The sequence below is a fragment of the Sus scrofa genome, chromosome 15 (assembly GCF_054392235.1).
Source record: "Sus scrofa isolate SSC_HxYL_T2T_F1_AM1 chromosome 15, Sscrofa_HxYL_maternal_Yorkshire_Landrace_v2.0, whole genome shotgun sequence".
In the NCBI taxonomy this organism is placed as follows: Eukaryota; Metazoa; Chordata; class Mammalia; order Artiodactyla; family Suidae; genus Sus; species Sus scrofa.
The window spans coordinates 79556962-79578784 of NC_139397.1; the positions used below are offsets into that span (position 1 = coordinate 79556962).

A 21823-nucleotide genomic window follows, 5' to 3' on the forward strand; every position below is an offset into this window, starting at 1 on the left:
TAACAAGTGCACTCTTTTTACTTAGATACTTTTAAAAAGTAGTTTTCACAGAAAGCTGAATTTTTTTTCTTATAATATGTATTTTTTTGGGGGGTGGAGTAGCTGGGATGGTGGCAATACACTGAAATCATCCTTTGTCCCTACATCCATCTAACACTAATTTTAAGAGACAGTATAATTCCTACTGGAAGTTTTGAAATAGCATGATCAAAATAAAATAGCCTGTTAAGAAAAAATGTAATGGCTCAACCATCCCACATGCTTGGTGGTTTGTTTGTTTGCTTGTTTTTAATGGCCATACCTATGGCATATAGAAGTTCCTGGGCCAAGGATGGAATCTGAACCAGAGTTGGGACTTATACCACAGCTGTGGCAATGCCAGATCTTTAACCCACTGCCAAGCTGGGACTGGAATCTGTGCTACCACAGAGATAATGCTGGATCCTTTATCCACTATACCACAGTGGGAACTCCCCACATGCCAGGTTTTAAACAATTATATTCATCACAAGGACTGTAAGGAGAGGGTACACTGCATCTACTCTTATTCTTGCTCATCAGAATCCTGATTTTATTCAAGATCTGCCTTCTTCCACAGGTCCCCCACTTCAGGGAAAGTGAGCCCCAATCTAGCCTTGGAGCTAATCCTGAGTGATCTTAAGCCATTCACAAACATCCATTCATAGGCTTCCTGTTCCTCTTGCTAGTGTTTGATGTAATCATGGACAAAAGGCCCAGTTCTGGCTACTGAAATAGGAGGAGAAGTCTTCTGGGGCAAAGGTTTCCCAGCTCTTATAACAAGTCACAAGGAAGAAAAGGTCCCTTTCTGCTTCCAGCTGTTGCAGTGTGGGACAGCTAGAGTTGTCTGGCAAAAAGTCACCTACCCTGCAGGAAGGCAGGACAAGAGAGTGCAGAAAACTAGACCTCACTGCCCTGGGACTTCTCTACCACTGCAATTCGAGTGAAATCAGAAATCACCTTACTATTTATGTTACTTTGACTTGGGTTGGTTATTCTCTTACTTTAAGCCACAGATATCCTATTTGATAGCTTGCTGACGGGAAGAAAAATGACTTTTTAAAATATAGCATCCTAATATTGCTTTGGGAGGAAAGAACTATAAAGGATGTAGAGATTACAGCCATAAAAAAGAACAAAATAATGCCATTTGCAGCAACATGGATGGAACTAGAGACCCTCATACTAAGTGAAGTAAGAAAGAGAAAGGCAAATACCATATGATATCACTTATATCTGGAATCTAATATATGGCACAAATGAACCTTTCCACAGGAAAGAAACTCATGGACTTGAATAACAGACTTGTGGTTGCCAAGGGGGAGGGAGTGGGATGGACTGGGAATCTGGGAGTTAATAGATGCAAACTATTGCATTTGGAATGGGTAAGCAATGAGATTCTGCTCTATAGCACTGGGAACTATATCTAGTCACTTGTGATGGAGTTTGGTGGAGGATAATGAGAAAAATAATGTATATATACATATGTGTGACTGGGTCACTTTGCTGTTCAGTAGAAAACTGACAGACCACTGTAAACCAACTATAATGGAAAAAATAAAAATCATTATTAAAAAATAAATGAAGGCTAATGGGAAAACAAAAATAAAGACTAGGGGACTCTTCTAAAAAAAAAAAAAAAAAAAAAAAGGGATGTAGAGATTAAAGATATGCAGACCCATGTGGTCAGAGACCAGCATCTACAGTGACATTCCACAGCTGACTGGAATGGACCAGTGTTTAACATTAAGACTTTTTTTTTTTTTTTTTTTCTTTTTGGCCGTGCCTGCAGCATGCAGTTCTTGGGCCAGGGATCAAACTGTGCCACTGCAGGGACCCGAGCCACAGCAGTGACAATGCCAGATCCTTAAACCACTGAGCCACCAGGGAACTCCCCAGACAAAACTAAACAAAATCAGCTCAAACTCTAATGAACAGAATCACTAAAGACAAGATCATTCACAAACACATTATTTGCTCTGTTGAGCCAAAATCTGCTTCCATGTTACCATTTTATTCTTCACTTTTGGGGAGCAAGAACATTTTTAAGTGCAATAAAGTTGAAGCGAATAAAATTACTTTATATGGATAGTACTACTCAATTTTCTAGGTTCAAAAGCAAGCGTAATAGAACTGGCCTCCTTTTTTGGGATGGGATGAGGAAAATTTTAATTAACCATCATGAGGGCTTCTGAAATCTTAACTGCCACATAAAAACACTTATAATACCACTGCAAACCAATTACTAGCAATCATTAAGAAATCGTAAGACTGGAATAGAAGAGTGATGGTTCTCTTTCTCAGTTTGTTATTTTTTAGATATTAACAATGTTCATGCGGCACATAAACATAAGGCTGTGACTGTGGCGATTGTGATTTCTTACATTACTCATTCTTCATAGTCTCAGTTCTAATGACATGGTTTCCTTAAAGGATTATATTTATCTGCAGTTGGACCTTGAGGCATAAGGAGTAGGAAAACCTTAATAACAATTGATTCGATGTATAAAATAGGTATTATAATTTCTCTCATGTCAAAATTTGACAATCTTGTCCCTAGACATTTTAATCTTGTCTTTGCTTATAGCTACCGAGATTTTATTATTTTAATAACAAATTTTATCTGTATCATTCAGGTTAAAAAAATAATATGTTATCAATTGTTCTAGACACAAATCTGGCAAGCTGCTATGTTTTCATTTTCTCCAATCTGATTTGCTCAAGATTAATTTGATTTCATACCCAGAGAAGAACAAAAACCCCCTCTCATAAATGACTCACTCCAGCCTGTAAAACCCTGACTTTTCAGTCTCCTGAAGTATTAAAAATGTAGCCATACACCATTACACTGTGTAGTTCTTAGGTGAAACCATTATAACAAGAAGGCAGTTGTGGGCTGCAATGATGCTAACAATAATGATTGCTGAACTAGAAATCTATAGCCATTGAATATTCCTAGACATACTTTTCACAAAGACATTTAACAAACATAACATAAAATAAAGACACAGATTGAGTTATTAATTAAGCAAACAAAAATCTGAGATGGGTTTTAGGGATATCTTGCAGAAATTGGACCCATTATTTTCCCCTTGGTAAAATGTATTCCACTTAGGTCAGAGAATTTAAAATATTAACGGATGCAAACTATTGCTTTTGGAATGGATTTGCAATGAGATCCTGCTGTGTAGCATTGAGAACTATATCTAGATACTTACATCACAACACAACAATGGGAGGAAAAATTATGTATACATGTATGTGTAACTTGATCCCCATGCTGTACAGTGGAAAATAAATTAATAAATAAATATTAATAAAATACAATACACTTTTCCCCACAACAATCCCAAAGTAAGTTGAACAATCACCAAATGAGGCTTTAGGTTTAAGACCATAAAATAATTAAGTATTTTCAATGATGTATTTATCTTAAGAGAAAGCTATGGAAGATACGATAATAAATAAAATAAATCACAGTCCTTACTTATTACCGCCTCATAAGAAATGTAAACTTCCAGGTAAGGTTGGACAACTCATGTTGAAATATGCCAGGAGAAAACGGGAGTTGCTATGACCAAAGATGGTGTTTGAGTGGGCCATGTAACCAATATGACTAAGTGAACACCCTAGTGTTTAAATAATTATGCTCCTGTTTCTGAGGACTTCTCCCCTTACTAACCACCCCTGACATACAACCAGCCCAGCCCAGAAATGTAGAAACTGAATCCAGACATGCCCAGGCACTGAAACTATCCAAAGTGGGTTTTTTTTTTTTGGGCTGTGCCTGCAGCATGTGGAAGTTCCCAAGCCAGGGATCGAACCTGAACCACAACAGTGACAATGACAAGTCCTTAATCGCTAAGCCATCAGGGAACTCCTTTCCAGAAATTCTGAGATGACTACCTTATCATAGAAAAATGCCACCTGCTAATTAAGGACCTTTTATAGTTCTTATACCTTCATCAAGCAAGCAAATGTCAGTTGTTTATTAAGCTCCTTTCCCTCCCTTTCTTCTATCCTGAATTCATCAAGTAATAGTCACAGGCATAAGTATGTGTTTATTCAAACATTTTTTTAAAGAAAATCATGTGAAAGACATAGAAAACAAACTTATGGTTACCAACGGGTAAGGGGGGGGAGGGATAAACAAGGAGTAGACACTACTACATATAAAAGAGCTAATCAACAAGGATTTACTATATACCTCAGGGAACTATATTTAATATCTTATAATAACTTAAATGGAAAAGAATTTAATATATATACATATATTTTTCAATTATTTATGTGTGTATGTATATATATGTATAACTGAGTCACCTTGTTGTATACCTGAAACTAACACAATATTATACATCAACCATACTTCAATTTTTAAAAAAAGAAAGAAAATCATGTGAGAATACTCACTGTTTCTTGAATGCTGGTTTCCGATGCTGGCATTTTTCTATTTCACCTTTCATCTTTTTTATTTTTTTGCCAATTCTAACATAAAAATAGTGTTAGAGCTAACTATATAGACATATATTGAAAAAGAGAGAGAAAGAATATGAACAAAACACTGGTGATATTCACACATGGTAGCAATAGCTAATGCTCTGATCAATGAGTCCACAAGATGAACCAAATGATAGAAAGTCTGTTGATGAGAGTATAAATTAACACATTGTAAATCAACTATATTCCAATATAAAATAAAAATTAAATTTTTTAAAAAAGCATAGGAATTCCTATTGTGGCTCAGCAGATTAAAGATCCAACATTGTCTCTGTGAGGATGTGGGTTCAATCTCTGGCCTTGCTCAGTGGGTTAAGGATCTGGCATTGCCATAAGCTGTGGCATAAGTTGCAGGTGTGTGTCAGATCCTGTGTTGCCATGGCTGTGGTGTAGCCCTCAGCTGTAGTTCCAATTCTACCCCTAGCCCAAAAACTTCCCTGTGCCACAGGTGCAGCTGTAAAAAGAAAAAAGAAAAAAAAAAAGAGGTATAAATTATTTCTACTTTCTGGGAAGGCAATATGACAATACACTCAAGAGCCTTAGAATTTTTCATGCTCTTTTGACACAGCAATTCCATTCTAGAAATTCATCTTAAAGGACTAATCATGGGATTACTCAAAGTATGGTGACAAAAGTTATTTTATTCCAAGGTTTTAAAACAAATAACAAAATACATAATAAACACACAATTTTATAAAATCAGGAAATGGGTTAAATTTGTGCGGCTGGATTACAATCATGTATCATAATACTATGCATGCAATAAAAAATATGTTGTAAGAATATCTAATACAGTGATCTAGAACACAAATTAGTAAACATTTATTTTAAAAAATCAATAATACTGGATCCAGTTCACAAACTGGAAAGCAATGGATAATGTATTTTTTATTTTTGTGAACAATATACACATATTTGAACTATACAAAATATTACCAGAGAATCTCACTGGGTGTTAGAAACTTAGATAAACTTTTAGTTTCTTCTCCTTGGTTGTCTCAACTCAAAAAAAATTTCTCTAATAAATGTAATTATTCCTATATTAAGAGAGAAAATATATATAAGGAAAAGTCCATAGGCTACTAACTAGTTATTTTGAAAGTTATTAATAACTAGGGTAAATTGAAATAGTTTAGTTGAAAAAATATAAAACTACTGGGTCTTAGGAATGTACACACAGAGGGACAAACTGTTAAAATCATTCATTGTGAATTTTAAATAGCATTCAGATTCAGATCTCATAAAATAATAGAGTAATAATTATGAACCAACATTATAAAATTTAATATACCTATCAAACAATAGAGTAGAAATTACTTGCTATCACTCAGTAGCTTTTGCCACATATTGGCTTCAGATCTGACAGAGCCAAATGGAGCATCAGACAATTATGTCTCATCTATATGATTAATTCACCCAAATGTTAGGAAATTAAAGCCACAATCTCATCTGAGTCTAAAACAAGCAATTAAACTTGTCTTCATATTACTAATGAAATACAGCTCAAATAGAATCTAAATAGCTTCACAAACACACTGAATAAATAAATAGGTTCAACTGCAGTCAATTTTTTAAAAAATACATATTTTTTAGCTAAAGACAATATCCTTTAAAGCTGTGTTGTCCAAGATAGTAGCCACTAGCCACAAGTGGCTATTTCAGCACTTGAAAGGCAGCCAGTCCCAATTCAGGTGTGCTGGAGTGTGAAACGCAAACCAGGTTTGAAGGACTATATATGAAGAAAGAATGTAATGTATCTCCTTGGAAATGCAGATCAAAACTACAACGAGATACCACCTCACTCTAGTCAGACTGGCCATCATTAAAAAGTCTATAGATATATCCGAACACTACCCTCACCTCCTTGGAGCCGTTTTCCCAGGGTTACTTGAGAAGCTGCCTCCTGAACTTGAAGTCCTAACATTGTTCCTCGAATAAAACATAACTCTCAACTTTTAGATCGTGTATATTTTTTTAGTTGACACTAGTGACACACAGAGGAGGTGAGGTGGGAAGGAGTGCAAACTCTTGGCATCATTGTGTTTGCTGTACTTCTCAGGGAGTATGCTGGGAGGCTATGTTCTTTGACCCTCAACCTTTGACATCAGGAGGGGTCTCTGCCAAGTCCTGGGGTCTAGGAGTGAACACCCATGCTTGTGTTCCAAGAAAGGGCACTGGTGAGGCATGGTAGGAGGGGAGAAAAAAAAGTCTGCAAACAACAAATGCTGGAGGGAAAATTAGTACAGTCACTATGGTGAATGGTATGGAGGTTCCTCAGAAAACTAAAGATGGAATGACCGTGTGACCTAGCATTCCCACTCTTGGGCATATATTCAGATAAAATTACAATTCAAAACAATACATGCACCACTGTGTTCATAACAGCACTATTCACAATAGCCAAGACATGGAAATAACCTAAATGTCCAGTGACAGATGAACACTGGAATACCACTCAGCCATAAAAAAGAATGAAATAATGCCACTTGCACCAACATGGATGGACCTAGAGATTATCATACTAAATGAAGTCAGAAAGAGAAAGACAAATAACATATAACATCACTTATACACGGAATCTAAAATATGACACAAATGAACTTATCTAAGAAAAAGAGGTATATTCACAGACATAGAGAACAGACTTGTGGTTGCCATCAGGAAAGGGGAGCTGGGGAGCAATGGATTGAAAGTTTGGGATTAGCAGATGCAAACTATTACATATGGAATGGATAAACAACAAGGTCCTACTGTATAGCACAGGGAAGTGTATTCAATATCCTGTGATAAGCTATAATGGAAAAATACATACAAAAGAATGTAGGTAAATATACATATAAACTGAATCATTTTGCAGTATAACAGAAATTAAATCACTGTAAATCAACTGTACTTCAATAATACATATATCTCATTAATAATTTAAAATATTGATTATATGTTGAAATCACAATATTTTGCCACTATTAAGTTAAAATACATTATTTCAATATATTTCATTTTTATTTATTTTGGCCTTGCACACTACATGCGAAGTTCCTGGGCCAGGGACTGAACCCGAGCCACAGCAGAGGCAATGAACCACACAGCAGTGATAACGCTGAATCCTTACCCTCTAGGTCACCAGGGAACTCCAGTCTTTAAAAAATTTTTTTTGTCTTTTTGCCTTTTCTAGGACCACTTCCGGCAGCATATGGAGTTTCCCAGGCTAGGGGTCCAATCAGAGCTGTAGCTGCTGGCCTACACCAGAGCCACAGCAACTCAGGATCCGAGCCACATCTGTGACCTACACCACAGCTCACGGCAATACCGGATCCTTAACCCACTGAGCAAGGCCAGGGATCGAACCCACAACCTCATGGTTCCTAGTCAGATTTGTTAACCACTGCGCCACAATGGGAACTCCTACAAATATTTTTAAATAATTAATTAAAAAATTTTAAATTATGTATGTGGCTCACATCATACTTCTATTAAACAGCACTGCTCTAGTAGTCAACTCAATTTACCAACATCCTGGTACATATACATGCCTGAAGTGGTGTGGTGTTGGGGGGAAGCTTTCTATTCAGATGTGTAGAAGAAACCTATTCATGCTCAGCTATCTACTAGTTCAGAAACTTTGGAGCAATTGCTCTCCTACATCTGCAGTGGAAAAATAAATCTGCAAAAGAAAGCTTTTTAAATAGGGTGTATTGAGGACTTAAATTACATATTCATATGTACATGTCATGTCATGTAACAGGTACTCAATAGATATCAATGGTCTCTTCTTTCCTCTCTTTGACTTAAATTTTTTTTGTGTGTGTGTGTGCTTTTTAGGGCCGCACATGAGGCATATAGAAGTTTCCATAATTGATAAAGCTAATCCTCCATTTGTTGCCAATTCAGTTGTTTGGAAAATTTTGCTATCACTAAACAAAGAAAAATAATACTGAACATCCTTGAAGCCAACTATTAATTTCACTTTTATGATTATTTCAAGATTATTTTTAAAGAGAGAAAGAGTATTTACCTTTAAAAACATATTTGATGGGCATCTATCCAGAGAAAACCATGACTCGAAAAGACATGTGTACTCCAATGTTTATTGTAGCACAATTTTTTGTTGTTGTTGTTGTTGTTGTTGTTGTTTTGTTGTTGTTGTTGCTGCTATTTCTTGGGCCGCTCCCGCGGCATATGGAGGTTCCCAGGCTAGGGGTTGAATCGGAGCTGTAGCCACCGGCCTACGCCAGAACCACAGCAACGCGGGATCCGAGCCGCGTCTGCAACCTACACCACAGCTCACGGCAACGCCAGATCGTTAACCCACTGAGCAAGGGCAGGGACCGAACCCGCAACCTCATGGTTCCTAGTCGGATTCGTTAACCACTGCGCCACGACGGGAACTCCTGTAGCACAATTTTTAATAGCCAAGACATGTAAACAACCTAAATGTCCATCGACAGAGGAGTGGATCAAGAAGATGTGGTACATACACACAATAGAATATTAGCCATTAATTTAAAGGAATGAAATATTGGCATTTTTTAGCAACATGGATGGACCTAGAAATTATCATGCTAAGTGAAGTCAGACAATGAGACACCAATATCAAATGCTTTCACTGAATGTGGAATCTGAAAAAAGGACAGACTGAACTTCTTTGCAGAATAGATACTGACTCAAAGAGTTTGAAAAACTTATGGTTTTCAAAGGAGATAGTTTGTGGGGGGTGGGAGGATGTGCTGGGGTTGTGGGATGGAAATCCAATAAAATTGGATTGTGATGATCATTGTACAACTATAAATGTAATAAATTCATTGAGTAATAAAAAATAAAACATTCAAATAAAAAAAAGAAATATTGCCGATTGCCTTCCAAAAGAGTTTATACACTAATCATGTATAAAAATGCCCATTTGTCCCATCTTACTAATCTTGGATAGACTTCTTCTGTGTTTTACTATTTTATAGGTAAAAATCAGAGTGTTTTTAAATTTTTCATTGCTTTGCTGTGTAGAGAGGTTTTCATAAATTGCTCTGTCATTTGTACTTACAATTATATCCAGAGGTCCCCACAGGCTGCCACCATGACATCAATTTACCTCCCAGAATCTGAAAATATATGCTGTACCCCCACCCGCTATTGTAAATAGATTAACCATCTGTGCTTATTCCTCCATTTGTGTACTAAATCCCATTACTGGATTATTTTCATCAGCATCAAACAGACTGATATTTGTCCCACTTTAAGCAAAACAAAAGACATAACAACAACATCAAAGTCTGGCCCTACTCTCTTGCTCTCCTTTACATAAACATTTCTCAAAAGAGTTATCTATGCTCATTGCCTTAAACTGTTTCCTTTGATTCACTCAAATGCAACCCAGTCAGGCATTTGTTTCTACTTCTTCGGGTGAAAATGGTCACCAGTGATCTCCACGTAGAGCCAACAATCAACCATCAGTCTTATTTTATTTGACTTAGTAAAATTTACTCAGTGGATCACCCCTCCTCAACTCACAGTGCCTCCCACTTCCCTTGCTTTCCCAGCACACTCTCTCTGTTTTCTCCATATCTCACAGACCCTTCCTTAGTGTCCTTTGGTTTCCCCTCTTCTTGCTGACACTGTAATGCCAGCAGACCCAAGGAACTAGTCTTTGATCCACTCCTTTGTCCTTCACTCACTATCTTGGCGATGACTTCCAATTTGACACTGGTGACTCACAACCATGGATCTCCAGCTTCAATTTCTCTCCTAAACTCTGGACTCATATAACTGACTGCCTTCACTAAGTCTGTATTTGGACATGTGATAGCATCAAACTCATTGTGTCCAAACCGGGAACACTTGATTTTTCCCCCACAGCCAACCTCTGCTTTGCTTACAATCTTCCCATCTCAGTTGATGGAATGTCATCCTTCCAGTTGCTCCACCCCCAATTTTGGACTTTCTTTTGTTGTTCTTTTTTTCACATGCCTAATTAAATCCATCAGCAGACACTGTTGGATCTACATTTAAAATGTGTCCAAAAGCTGACTATTTCATACCACCTTGACTTCCTGATGCAGGCCACCATTATCTCTCACGTGGTTTTTGTTTTGTTTTAATAACTTCTTAAAGGTTCTACTTTTTCTTGCCCCGCCTTTCCTCCATCTTAAACACAGCTGCCAAAGTGCTCCTGCTTAAACATAAGTTAGTTAGGTCCTGCCACTCTGCACACTTCCTCACACTTCTGCTTCCAATAGCTTCCCATGTCACTCAGAGTAAAATCGGAAGTTTTAAAGCTGGCTACCAGGCTCTAAATGTCCCACCCTCACCCTCTCTTCTTTGACCATAATTTCTACTCCCCTCCCTGTCTACGGTCCTTTTCTCTCCCGACTGTTCGTCAATCAATTAACTGGCCAAGTGTCTTTATATGTTAGCAATTTTAATTTTTGTGTCTATTTGCCAACATTTCCCATTTGTCATTTAATCTTTACGATTATTTTTTTTTCCTTAAAATGCCTTCTTTTTGAATTGGTAATATACACACAGGCTTCAAAATTCAAAAGGTATAATAAAAGGGACGGTAACAATAAAAATTCTCCTTCACATCCCCTCCCACCCCCAGGCATCTGGCTCCCATCCCCAAAGGCAATAAATGTTATCGATTTTTTGCATATTTTTTCAGACACATAAAGGAAATATATGTATGTGTACATGAGAGAGGGAGGGTACGTGTTTACTTTTCCTGTTTTACACAATGTGTACTGTACATTGTGCACAAGGTTTGCTTAACCTTATATCACAACCTAACCATAACCCTTGGAGGGTGTTTTGCATCAGTGACTGCTAAGTATTCACATTTCGTTTTTCTTTTTACAGCTGCACTTGCAGCATACGGAAGTCCCTTGCCGAGGGGTCAAATCAGAGCTGCAGCTGCTGGCCTGCACTACAGTCACAGCAATGCTGGATCCAAGTCATATCTGTGACCTATGCCACAGCTTGTAGCAATGCCAGACCTTTAACCCAATGAGTGAGGCCAGGGATTGAATCACATCCTTACAGAGACAATGTCAGGTCTTTAACACACTGAGCCACAATGGGAACTCCATATATATATGGAGTTATATCGTTGTTGTTGTTGTTGTTTTTAATCTGGAAAATAATACAATGTATTGTGGTACAATAATCTATAAAACTAGTCTCTGTTGATATTAAGATTCTTTTCCTTAAACTTTAGCTACTACAGTTAATAACTAAAAATAAATTACGATATATTCAAGTATACAGTTAACCCTTTAACAACATGGAGGAGGGTGGGAAGTTCCTGTCATGGCTCAGTGGTAACAAACCCAACTAGTATTGAAACTGACCGCACTAATGGCCTGAACCTAGGCAGAACCCATATTGGGACTTGAACCCATGTGCTGGGGCTCGAACCCAGCCTAAACCCAGATTGAGATTTGAACCCACAGTTTTAAAGTTAGAATCACTCACTCAGTGTCTGGACTTCTGAGGTTCAGGTTCTCTGTGCCTCAGCACAGAAAGAATTCAGTGAGAGACAAAGTGATAGGCAAGAAATAGATTTATTAAGATAGAACAGTTGTGAGAGACACAAGTAGGCAAGCAAGGAGGCTCTGCCTTGTTTTCATGGCCCTCTTGAGCAGTTATTAACTTATGGTGGCCTCTCAAAGTCTCCTAGGTTTCCCTCCCTATCTATGGTCCCTTATTGGGACTTCTACAACTACCTGCATAATTACCCTACTCTGTCCCTATCAGTATCCATGAGGATGCAGCCTCAGTCCCTGACCTCACTCAGTGGGTTAAGGGTCCAGGGTCGCCATGAGCTGTGATGTAGGCCTCAGATATGGCTCGGATCCCACATTGCTGTGGCTGTGGCATAGGCCAGTGGCTGCAGCTCTGATTTGACCCCTAGCCCTAAAAAGACGACCAAAAAAAAAGGAGGAGGAGGGTGGGAGGGGTTGGGGCACTGACTCTCTGTGCAGTTGAAAATCTGGGAACCATGAACTTCACCAGTCCTTCTCAGTTTTCTCCCGTTTGGCACAACAGGATGGCTGGAGTTGAGTATTTCCTTTCCCCCACATGGAAGGCTAGCTGGACTAGGATATTTCCTTATTTTCTGCCCCCAGGTAGGTTAGGTTCTAATAACACTTGCAGCAGTTTAGGCGCTGATAAAATAGTTTCTCTTGAGGGCAGGCTTTGTTAAGAAGAGAATGCTCTGGAGTAGTACAGAATGGTTCATTTTCCCCTCCCCCTGCCAGAGGTCTTGAGGGGATTTTTCTCAGATATCTATTGTGGTACCTAGTAGAACTCCTTGAGGTAAAACACACAACAATGTGGGGGCCCCATGACTGTGGCCCCTTAGAGCGTTTAGCTCTCAGAGTTTTAGCTCTCACACTCAGCTTCCCGGACTTCCTCGACTGCAGTCCGTGTTTTCCTACTCCAGCTTTACCTCCTGTGAAGCCTTCTGCTCTTCTCAGGTAATCTGTATTTCTATCACCTATGGCTCCAATCTGGGGGGCCGTGATTTGCCCTGTGACCTTATTTCTTACAAAGTTAAGAAGAGTTGTTGATTTTCCAGTTTGTTCAACTTTCTCCTCCTCCTTAGAGTAGAGCAGAATATTCTAAGCTCTTTACTTGCTGGACTGAAAATTGGAAGTCCCTACTGATTCTTTAAGGATTTAAAACTTGCCTGAAAAAAACATCCTGTTAGATTTTATTAAACGCTTACGTCATTTCATTTATTTAAATTTTTTCTTTATGGTTTTTACTGCAGGTAACATGTCTTAAAGGGTTTTGTCCACTCCAAGATTACTTAATATTTGTTTTTATTTTTATCTAATTCTTTTATGATTTTTTTTTTCTTCTTTACTTTTAAGGCACCTGGAGCTTATTGATCTGGAGACATATGCAATAAGAAAGAGCTCTAACTTTATTTTTTAATTGCCTGTTATTTAGTGCTATCATATAAATAATCCAGTCTTTCCCTCAGAGTATAAAAATTTTAGGAATTCCCGTCGTGGGTCAGCAGTTAACGAACCCAACTAGCATCCATGAGAACGAGGGTTCGATCCCTGACCTCGCTCAGTGGGTTAAGGATCTGGTGTTGCCATGAGCTGTGGTGTAGGTTACAGACACGGCTCAGATCCCATGTTGCTCTGGCTCTGGCATGGGCCAGCAGCTCCAGCTCCAAATGGACCCCTAGCTTGGGAACCTCCACAAGCCTCAGGTGCAGCCCTAAAAGACAAAACAACGACAACAACAACAATAACAACAAAAGACCAAAAAAATTAAAATAATAAAAATTTTACCTTTATAATAAATAAAATTATTACAGATATTTTCTGTTTTCTGTATTTCTATCTTGTTTCACTGATCTATTACATATTACACAGACATAAAACTTTCTAATTTATTTTGATATTAAAATATATATATCTATATTTGGCTGTGCAAATTTCGCCACTCCCTCACCCCCAGTTTTTCTTTATTTTTGAAAGTTTGGGTGTTTTTACAAATTTAATCTTCCTAATAAAATTTGGAATACTATTTAATAATTCTTCAATTGCAACTGTATTAAATTGACAGACTAAGTTCATGAGTCATGGATATTGTGAAATCAAATTAACTATTGCATAAAATCAGGAATTTTATTCTCATACTGGTCTAAGACATTAGTATGGACTAATTGCCTTTGAAAATTCAGCAGTGAGTTTGGCTTCCCAAACAGTTCAAACAGGGTACCAGCTCAGCTTTCCCCTGATTATCTGGATTCTGTCCTTGTCTTGGGTGCTGTTTTCCTTCATTCACCAGACAGCTGCCAGCAGCAACCATAGCTATATACTTTGAGGTAGATCCACAGAGAAGAAAAAACACTTCTCCTTACAAGTATCTAACAACAGTTCTGAGCTGTGCCTTGATTTGGACCACCCCAAGCTCATCGCCGTGGCCTGGGGCAATGAGGATGCTGACTGGTGCATGCTCCCTAACAGGGCCTACCTTTGGATCTGGGGATGGAGACAATGCAACCCAAACTGGAAAGCTGCTACAACATAGAGGGTATTAGAATAAATAAATCTTGAGATTAACCATGATTTCCACTGCCTTCAGCCCAATGAAAATGTCTTATAATTAAGAAAGGTCCCCCAGATTTTTCAGCCTTCTTGCATCATAGCATCAGGCATCTGTTTAAAATATACACATACTCACTTGTGCGGGTATGCACAAATATGTACACAATCTATGTGAATTTTCCCAAGGCCTAATAACTAGAACCAAAAGGGGAAACGGCCATATCAAAATAATGGCAGATAAGTTCCCGTTGTGGCTCAGCAAGTTAAGAACCCAACATACTGTCTGTGAGGATAAGAGTTCAATCCCTGGCCTCACTCAGTGCATTAAGGATCCAGTGTTGACGTGAGCTGTGGTGTAGGCTGCTGATGCAACTTGGATCCTGCATTGCTATGGCTGTGGCGTAGGACCGCAGCTGCAGCTCTGGTACGACCCCTAGCCTGAGAACTTCTATATGCTGCAGATTGAGCTCAAAAAAGAAAAAAAATTATAGTTGAATTTACAATTCACTACACTAATTAGAATAGTATATTTACATGTTTTACTCCCCACTAGCCACTGATCTCTGATGCCCACCACCTCCATATTTACTCAAAATTATCCACTTAAATCTCTTTCCCCTCAGTAAGACTATTTCTGAAATCTCATTCAACTTTATCAGTGCTTCATCATTCACTGCCAGAATATTTATAAAATAGTCTCTTCAGTTGACATTTGTATGTCATTTTCACTTGGTCAGGATACATGTGTATATGTTGTTTCCCCTCAATATTCCATGCCTTCTCAGAGGCAAGGCCACATTCTACTCTAGTCTGTCTGTTGAACCTCCTACCAAGGAGCTTAGCAGAGATCATTGTATTAAGGATTACCCAATAAATATTCATCAAGAAAAATATGGCATTACTGTATAGAATTTATTCTGAATAATTATATGTGGCAAGCAGGCTATTAAACTAGAATTTATGAACCTATATTCTCCAAAGTAGATCCCTACCACTCCCATAACATGCCATGCCACTCTCACCTTCATTGTTTTCACCTTTAATTCAACTTAATTGCACAATCATTTATTTAAAAGCTGCTATGTGCCAGGATGTGCTGAGTACTAAGGATACAAATATTGCTAATTAATTACTTTGTCTTCAGTGGGTTTACAGCCTAGTCACTTAATATCCCTTCTCAGAACATCCTCACTACCACTTTTCTGCCTTAACCCTAACCATTCCTCAAACTCCATAGTGCATTTTATTTCCTACATCAAGCCTCTGTCAGCATTTTCTCCTCAGTGTTTCTCCTTTCTGCAGAAATCTTAGCATGTGCTAAATGTCCATCTTATTCTCTATTTAATCTTCAGTAATGGCAATGGAGCTGTGAATCTCATCCTTTTCTGAGAGCCACAGGTTTTCACAAAGGAAGAGCAGAAACTGAGTTGAGATTAAAGCAAAGGTAAAAAAGAGGGCTGTAAAGAAAAGATCCTAGTGCAAGGAAGCCACTACAGACTGCTAAAGTAAACGTCTCCATGCTTAGGAGCTGTTAACCTAGAAACACCACAGTCTCAGCCAGTTTTCCAGAGGGGACAAGATGCCATCTGGGAGGAAAGGTCATGGGGCAGCCGACTTGCTTAAAGGGGACACAGCTGATGACCTTCCTCACAGCCACAGCCACAATCAGTCTAATTACTAAAAACAAAAAACAAAAAAAGCAAAGACAAAAAACCCTCTCTTACTTGCTTGGGAAGTTTAAAATCTCTTTAACAAGGATGAGGAGGGATGAGGAGGAGAGAGAGGATGTTGATTTTACAAATTAGAGACTAATGCATAGTTAATATTTCACTGCGACTGAGTTTCAGTTAAAGCGTAATTAATCAATCAACAACTATAAGTGATACATTATTAATTTTTTTTCTCAGCCTTATTACAAGGCGGAAAGCAAGGAAGACAGCAAGGCAGGGAGGGAGGAGGCTCTCAGGAGACCAAAAACGTGTCTGCCCATGAGGAACACGTGACCGTCGCCACAGAGGTGTAAGAAAGCATCAGGTCAGGAGAGACGCAGACTTCGCCTAGGATTGTTTTTCTGAGTGTGCTGAGACACGGAGGAGCTGTCACTGAAGAGTCGGGATCAAGAAGCTACCAAAGAACTATTCTTGGTAGGATGTAAGATTTCCCTTGTTATTTGTTTCTTAACAATAGTAATTTCACATAGAAGCACTTTGTTCACAAGCAATTCATTAAGAAATGTAAGAAATACTAGTATTTGTCACATTCATCTTCTTTAATTTCAAAGGCATAGCCTTTTACTTCTAATTTACTGTAAATGTGTCCTTCAATAGTTTTCCTTTCTTTTTAAACGTATATTCTTCAGGGAAATTTTTGAGGTCAATATAATAGAGTGAAGAGCATGTTTTCCTAGCAAAACGTTCCCCAGGAACTTCATATTCAGAAGACTACATGAAGTAGGCTATTGATCTGAACCAGAGTGGCATTTCCAGGTTTGTTCATTAAATGAATTTGAATACAGAATTTACACTAGAGAAGACGACCCTGACAAAACTGAATTTTAAATTACTTAACATTATAGTTGTCATTCAGCAGAGGACTGTCATTCTCAGGATAGAGTCAAAAGTGCACTTATAAAGTGTCATTTGTAGCAACATAGGTGGACCTAGGGCTTATTATACTATATGAAGTAAATCAGAGATAGATAAATATCATATGATATCACTTACAATGTAAAAAAATAATACAAATGAATCTATTTACCCAAAAAAACCCCAGACTATAGACATAGAAAACAAACTTATAGTTACCAAAGGGGAAAGGGAGAGGAAGAGGGATCAGTTAGGAGTATGGGATTAACAGATACACACTACTACACATAAAATAGCTAAGTGACAAAGATTTACTTGATAGCACAGGGAACTATATTCAATATAACCTATAATGGGAAATAATCTGAAAAAAATATATATATATATGTATGAGTCATTCTGCTGTATACCTGAAACTAATACAATATTATAAATCAACTAAACTTCAATTTTAAAAGTGCATTTTCAAAAAAAAATTATAAAACATACTTTTGTTCACTATAGGACAGAATTACTGTAGATTACAAGTAACATAATTCCATAGGCATATTTTCCATTGTAATAAATTACTACTGATTTGTAAATTTCCACTGAAGAGGAGCTTCACATCTTGAAATGAAAATTCACAGTTATCAAAAGTTCATGTTTGAAAACTATTTCTTACCTGTATAGTAAAGAGATAAATAAGAGGGATATTTTCATCAAATTTCAACCTTATAAAAAAATTTTAAAACCATTACTTCAGGGAAATTACCTTGGAGAAAAAAAAAATCTCTTTGTTCAACATAGTCAATCTAAGCATTATTGACAGACTATATTCTAACCACAAAGTATCTATGAAAACAGTAAATCAGAAATATAGTGATCCCTAACAAAAATAAAAATTTAGAAACAAAAATCTGTGTAATTTAAGTAGTTTTATCTTATTACCTGTATATATCTTCTAACTGCTGATCAAGAACTTGAAGTTTCTTTTGATATTTCTCTGTAAAGTCACGGAACCCATTAAGGATTGAAGATTTCAAATCAGGGTATGGACATTCCAAAGCTTCCAATTCCATGGGCAGCTCACTGAGCAGATTACTTCTTTCTTCTGAAGAATGATCTGCTATCTGAAGAAAATTAGATGACTTTTATTTCATGTAGATGACAAATTGAAAAATTGCTTTTTTTTTTTTTTTTTTTTTAGGGAGGTACCCACGGCATATGGAGGTTCCCAGGCTAGGGGTTGAATTGGAGCTGTAGCTGCCAGCCCACACCACAGCCACAGCAATGCCAGATCCAAGCCGTGTCTTCAACCTACACCACAGCTCACGGCAACACGAGATCCTTAACCCACTGAGCGAGGCCAGGGATTGAACCTGTGTCCTCATGGATGCTAGTCAGATTTGTTTCCACTGAGCCATGATGGGAACTCTGATAAATTACTAGCTGTATTGTACTTACTTTCACACTCCAGTCTGAAATACTATTTTCTATTTTCTGTTGCTCTAGCTTAAGACTTTCAAAGACAGCTTTCAATTGTTTCTTCACGAAGTCAACCTACAGGACATTGAGAACAAGCAATATGCAACTTACTGTGATTTATCTAATATTAATATTTAAAATCCCAGGAATTTTTCTCAAAAACCAATAAGTGATGACAACTTAGGTAAGGGAAAGTCCCTTTGAGGACCTATGAAAGACTGTTCAAGAGATGCTGCAACCAAGTAGTACCCATCAGAAACATGGAGCATAAAGGGGCTTCTCAACATATAACCTCAAAAAGGGCTCAGTCATAGCTCTGCAGACACATTTGGATTTTGGTTGTGATAAAGCAGAAAGCTTCCCAGATTGCTTCTGTTTCAATTGCCCCTCCCTTTCCTTGTATCCATGCTTCTAATTGCCAGCTGGGCATGGATTCTTAATGTTTATTTTTAATTACTATTTATGAAAACATGACAACGCTACAGAATAACTGAAAAATAAAGTAGGAAGAATCACCTAAAAGTCTACGTCTAATGCAACAATTATAATGGAGCTTATGCTAGTCAGGAGAGGTACTCAAGGAATTAATACAAAAGTAGTAAGATTGCCCTATTACCTCACCTACTTATGATGAGGTAGGTGAGGTAATAGGGACTGTGGGTCATCTGGATAGATGGATGATCAGGACGGGCTTCTCAGAGGAGAGGAACTTTAAGCAAACACCAAAATGACAAAAAGAGCCATCATTGAGACAGAAGAAATAGCCAGTGCAAGGCCTTGAGACAGGAGGGAGTCTGGCATAATGTGAGGAATAGAAAGAAGGCCAGCATCAATGTGACAAGGTCTAGTAGGAAAAGGAGGGCCTCAGGTAGGTAATGAGAGCCCTGAGAGATTGACATGACCTCCTTCACTTAAGGTAGAATCTCAGAATACACTGGAAGAAGGGGTGGTGATGAGGTCATTGTAACATTCTAGGCAAGAAATGAGCACGCTTATACAGATTCAGGTAGATAGCAAGTAGATAAAATTTGCTATACCTTCTATTTAAATACACAAGACATACATGTTTCTCATCTCAAACTGTTCCAATTGGGATGAAAATAAAAATATTACACTATTAAAAGTAAAGAAAATATACTGACCTCTTCCAGTACCTTCACGGAGTTAAACTCACTATGGGAGTGGGGATGCTGAGAAATGTGATACTGTCTGTATTTTAGATCTGCTCTCAATTGCTGAATAGGATCTATCACATTTTTAAGATATGCACACCCTTGTTCTGATAACTCTTGTTCTATGGTAAAATAAGAGTAAATCAAAGCAATACATTATTTTTAAGTTTCTTCAAGAACAGGACAATAGGATACAGATTTATTTTTGGATTCCTTTAGAAAAAAACAAACAAACAGCAGTTAATATTAAAAGAACATGAAATGAATGGCCTACTTTCATCTTTAAGATGAAACTACTCTTTAAATATAGGATCAGAAAAAAACTTACCAAAATTCATAAGGTCAGAAAGACATTCATTTCCAATGTTCTCTTCATTGAGAAAGGATTTTATTTCAGATTCTATTTTACATCTGAAATAGACATTATCTCAATCAATTCTTTTATAATCATAAACATATATGTAGTTTTAAAAAACAACTAGCCATAGAAATATTCAGTCTAATATGGGCTTCTTGTTTGTTTGTTTTCTTTTTATAGTCATACCTGCAGCATAGGGAAGTTCCCAGGCTAGGGGTCGAATCTGAGCTGCACCTGCCAGCCATGCCACAGCCACAGCAACACCGGATTTGAGCAGCATCTATGACCTACACTGCAGATTGCTGGATCCTTAACCCATTGAATGAGGTCAGGGATTGAACCTCCATTCTCACAGAGACAGTATCATGTTCTTAACCTGCTGAGCCACAATGGGAATTCCCCCAATGTGGTTTTATTCACCTGTCTATTAATTCAGATCACATACCAAATTCTTAACATGGACTAGGAACTTGCTAGACTAGGAACTTGATAGACAGAAGCTTAGATGGATACTCCAGAAGAAATAACAGTGAAAGCAAGGCTTGTACTTGGTACACTATTTCAAAAGTAGAGAGAGCTCAAGTCACTGGAAAGCCACTGAGTCATGTTAAGCTGACCACACCAGCTCAGCTCTATGTTTCAGAAAGATTTCCAAGGCACCAAGATGGAGAATGGGCTAGAAGGAAGACTGATCAATAAAAATGAGAGATGAAGAGGAGGGAATCAGGCAAACCAAGGAGGTTATTTAAAAAGCTCAGAGAGGAGTTTCTTGGTGGCCTAGCAGTTAAGGATTTGATGGTGTCACTGTTGCAGCTCTTGTCACTGCTGTGGCATAGATTCAATCCCTGGCCTAGGAATTTCTGTGTGCTGTGGGAATACCAAAAAATTTAAAAAGTTAAAATAAAAAGCTCAGAGATAATGAGGTCCTGACCTACTGAAAAGGGAGGAAAAGTATATAGAATCTTTTACTGTATTAAGTATAGTCATTTTTAAAATAAAACTATAACCAGCTCTAAATGGACATCTACAAATATTACAGCCTATCCCTTATGTATGACAGGTTTAATGAAATAATAAAAAGTTTTTATTTATTATGATTTGTTAAAATACAATATTTAAAATTAAAATATATAAATAGCAACATTACAACAATCTAATACAATAACTATTTTAATTTTTGCAAATAAGTTTCTAGCCTTTGTCTACATGCATGAATATTTTAAATAGTTGCAGTTATGGCAGGTTCACCATTTTATATAGGGGTTTTTGAATAATAATTTAAAGATATTTCTAAATAATTTTCATCATTATAATTAATCTTAGAGGCTGCATAGTACTCTATTTTACATATATGCTATCATCTTCTAAGCCAATTCACATGCAGAGGACAGGGTTTTTGTATGTATAAAGGAGGGGTCCTCCTGTAGATGACACTTAACTATTTTCCTAGCATGAAGTTTTAGTCAGAAGTACTTTAAGATTACATTGGATTTGCATTTCTCTAATAATTAGTGATGTTGAGTATTTTTTTCATGTGCTTGTTGGCCATCTGTATATCATCTTTGGAGAAATGTCTATTCAGGTCTTTTTCCCATTTTTCAATTGAGTTGTTGGTTTTTTTGCTGTTGAGTTGTATAAGCTGTTTGTATATTTTAGAGATTA

General features: G+C 37.4%; 1 protein-coding gene across 6 annotated transcripts in view; it reads right to left on the reverse strand.

Moving 5' to 3' along the window:
* The window catches only part of CCDC148 (coiled-coil domain containing 148), a 370013-nt gene that overhangs the window by 245803 nt on the left and 102387 nt on the right, over positions 1 to 21823 (reverse strand). For 4 of the 6 annotated variants that reach the window (XR_014830487.1, XR_014830488.1, XM_021076459.2 and 1 more), the window contains 4 exons: positions 20132 to 20214; positions 19774 to 19925; positions 18611 to 18706; positions 18095 to 18276 (listed from right to left, as the gene is read on the reverse strand). Coding sequence is in view for 3 of the 6 variants with exons in the window: in XM_021076459.2 (XP_020932118.1) it covers positions 18095 to 18276; positions 18611 to 18706; positions 19774 to 19925; positions 20132 to 20214 (513 nt within the window). In the remaining 3 variants the exon portion in view is untranslated. The remainder of the gene's footprint in view (positions 1 to 18094; positions 18277 to 18610; positions 18707 to 19773; positions 19926 to 20131; positions 20215 to 21823) is intronic. The other 2 variants (XR_014830489.1, XM_085001195.1) reach the window with 1 other exon arrangement.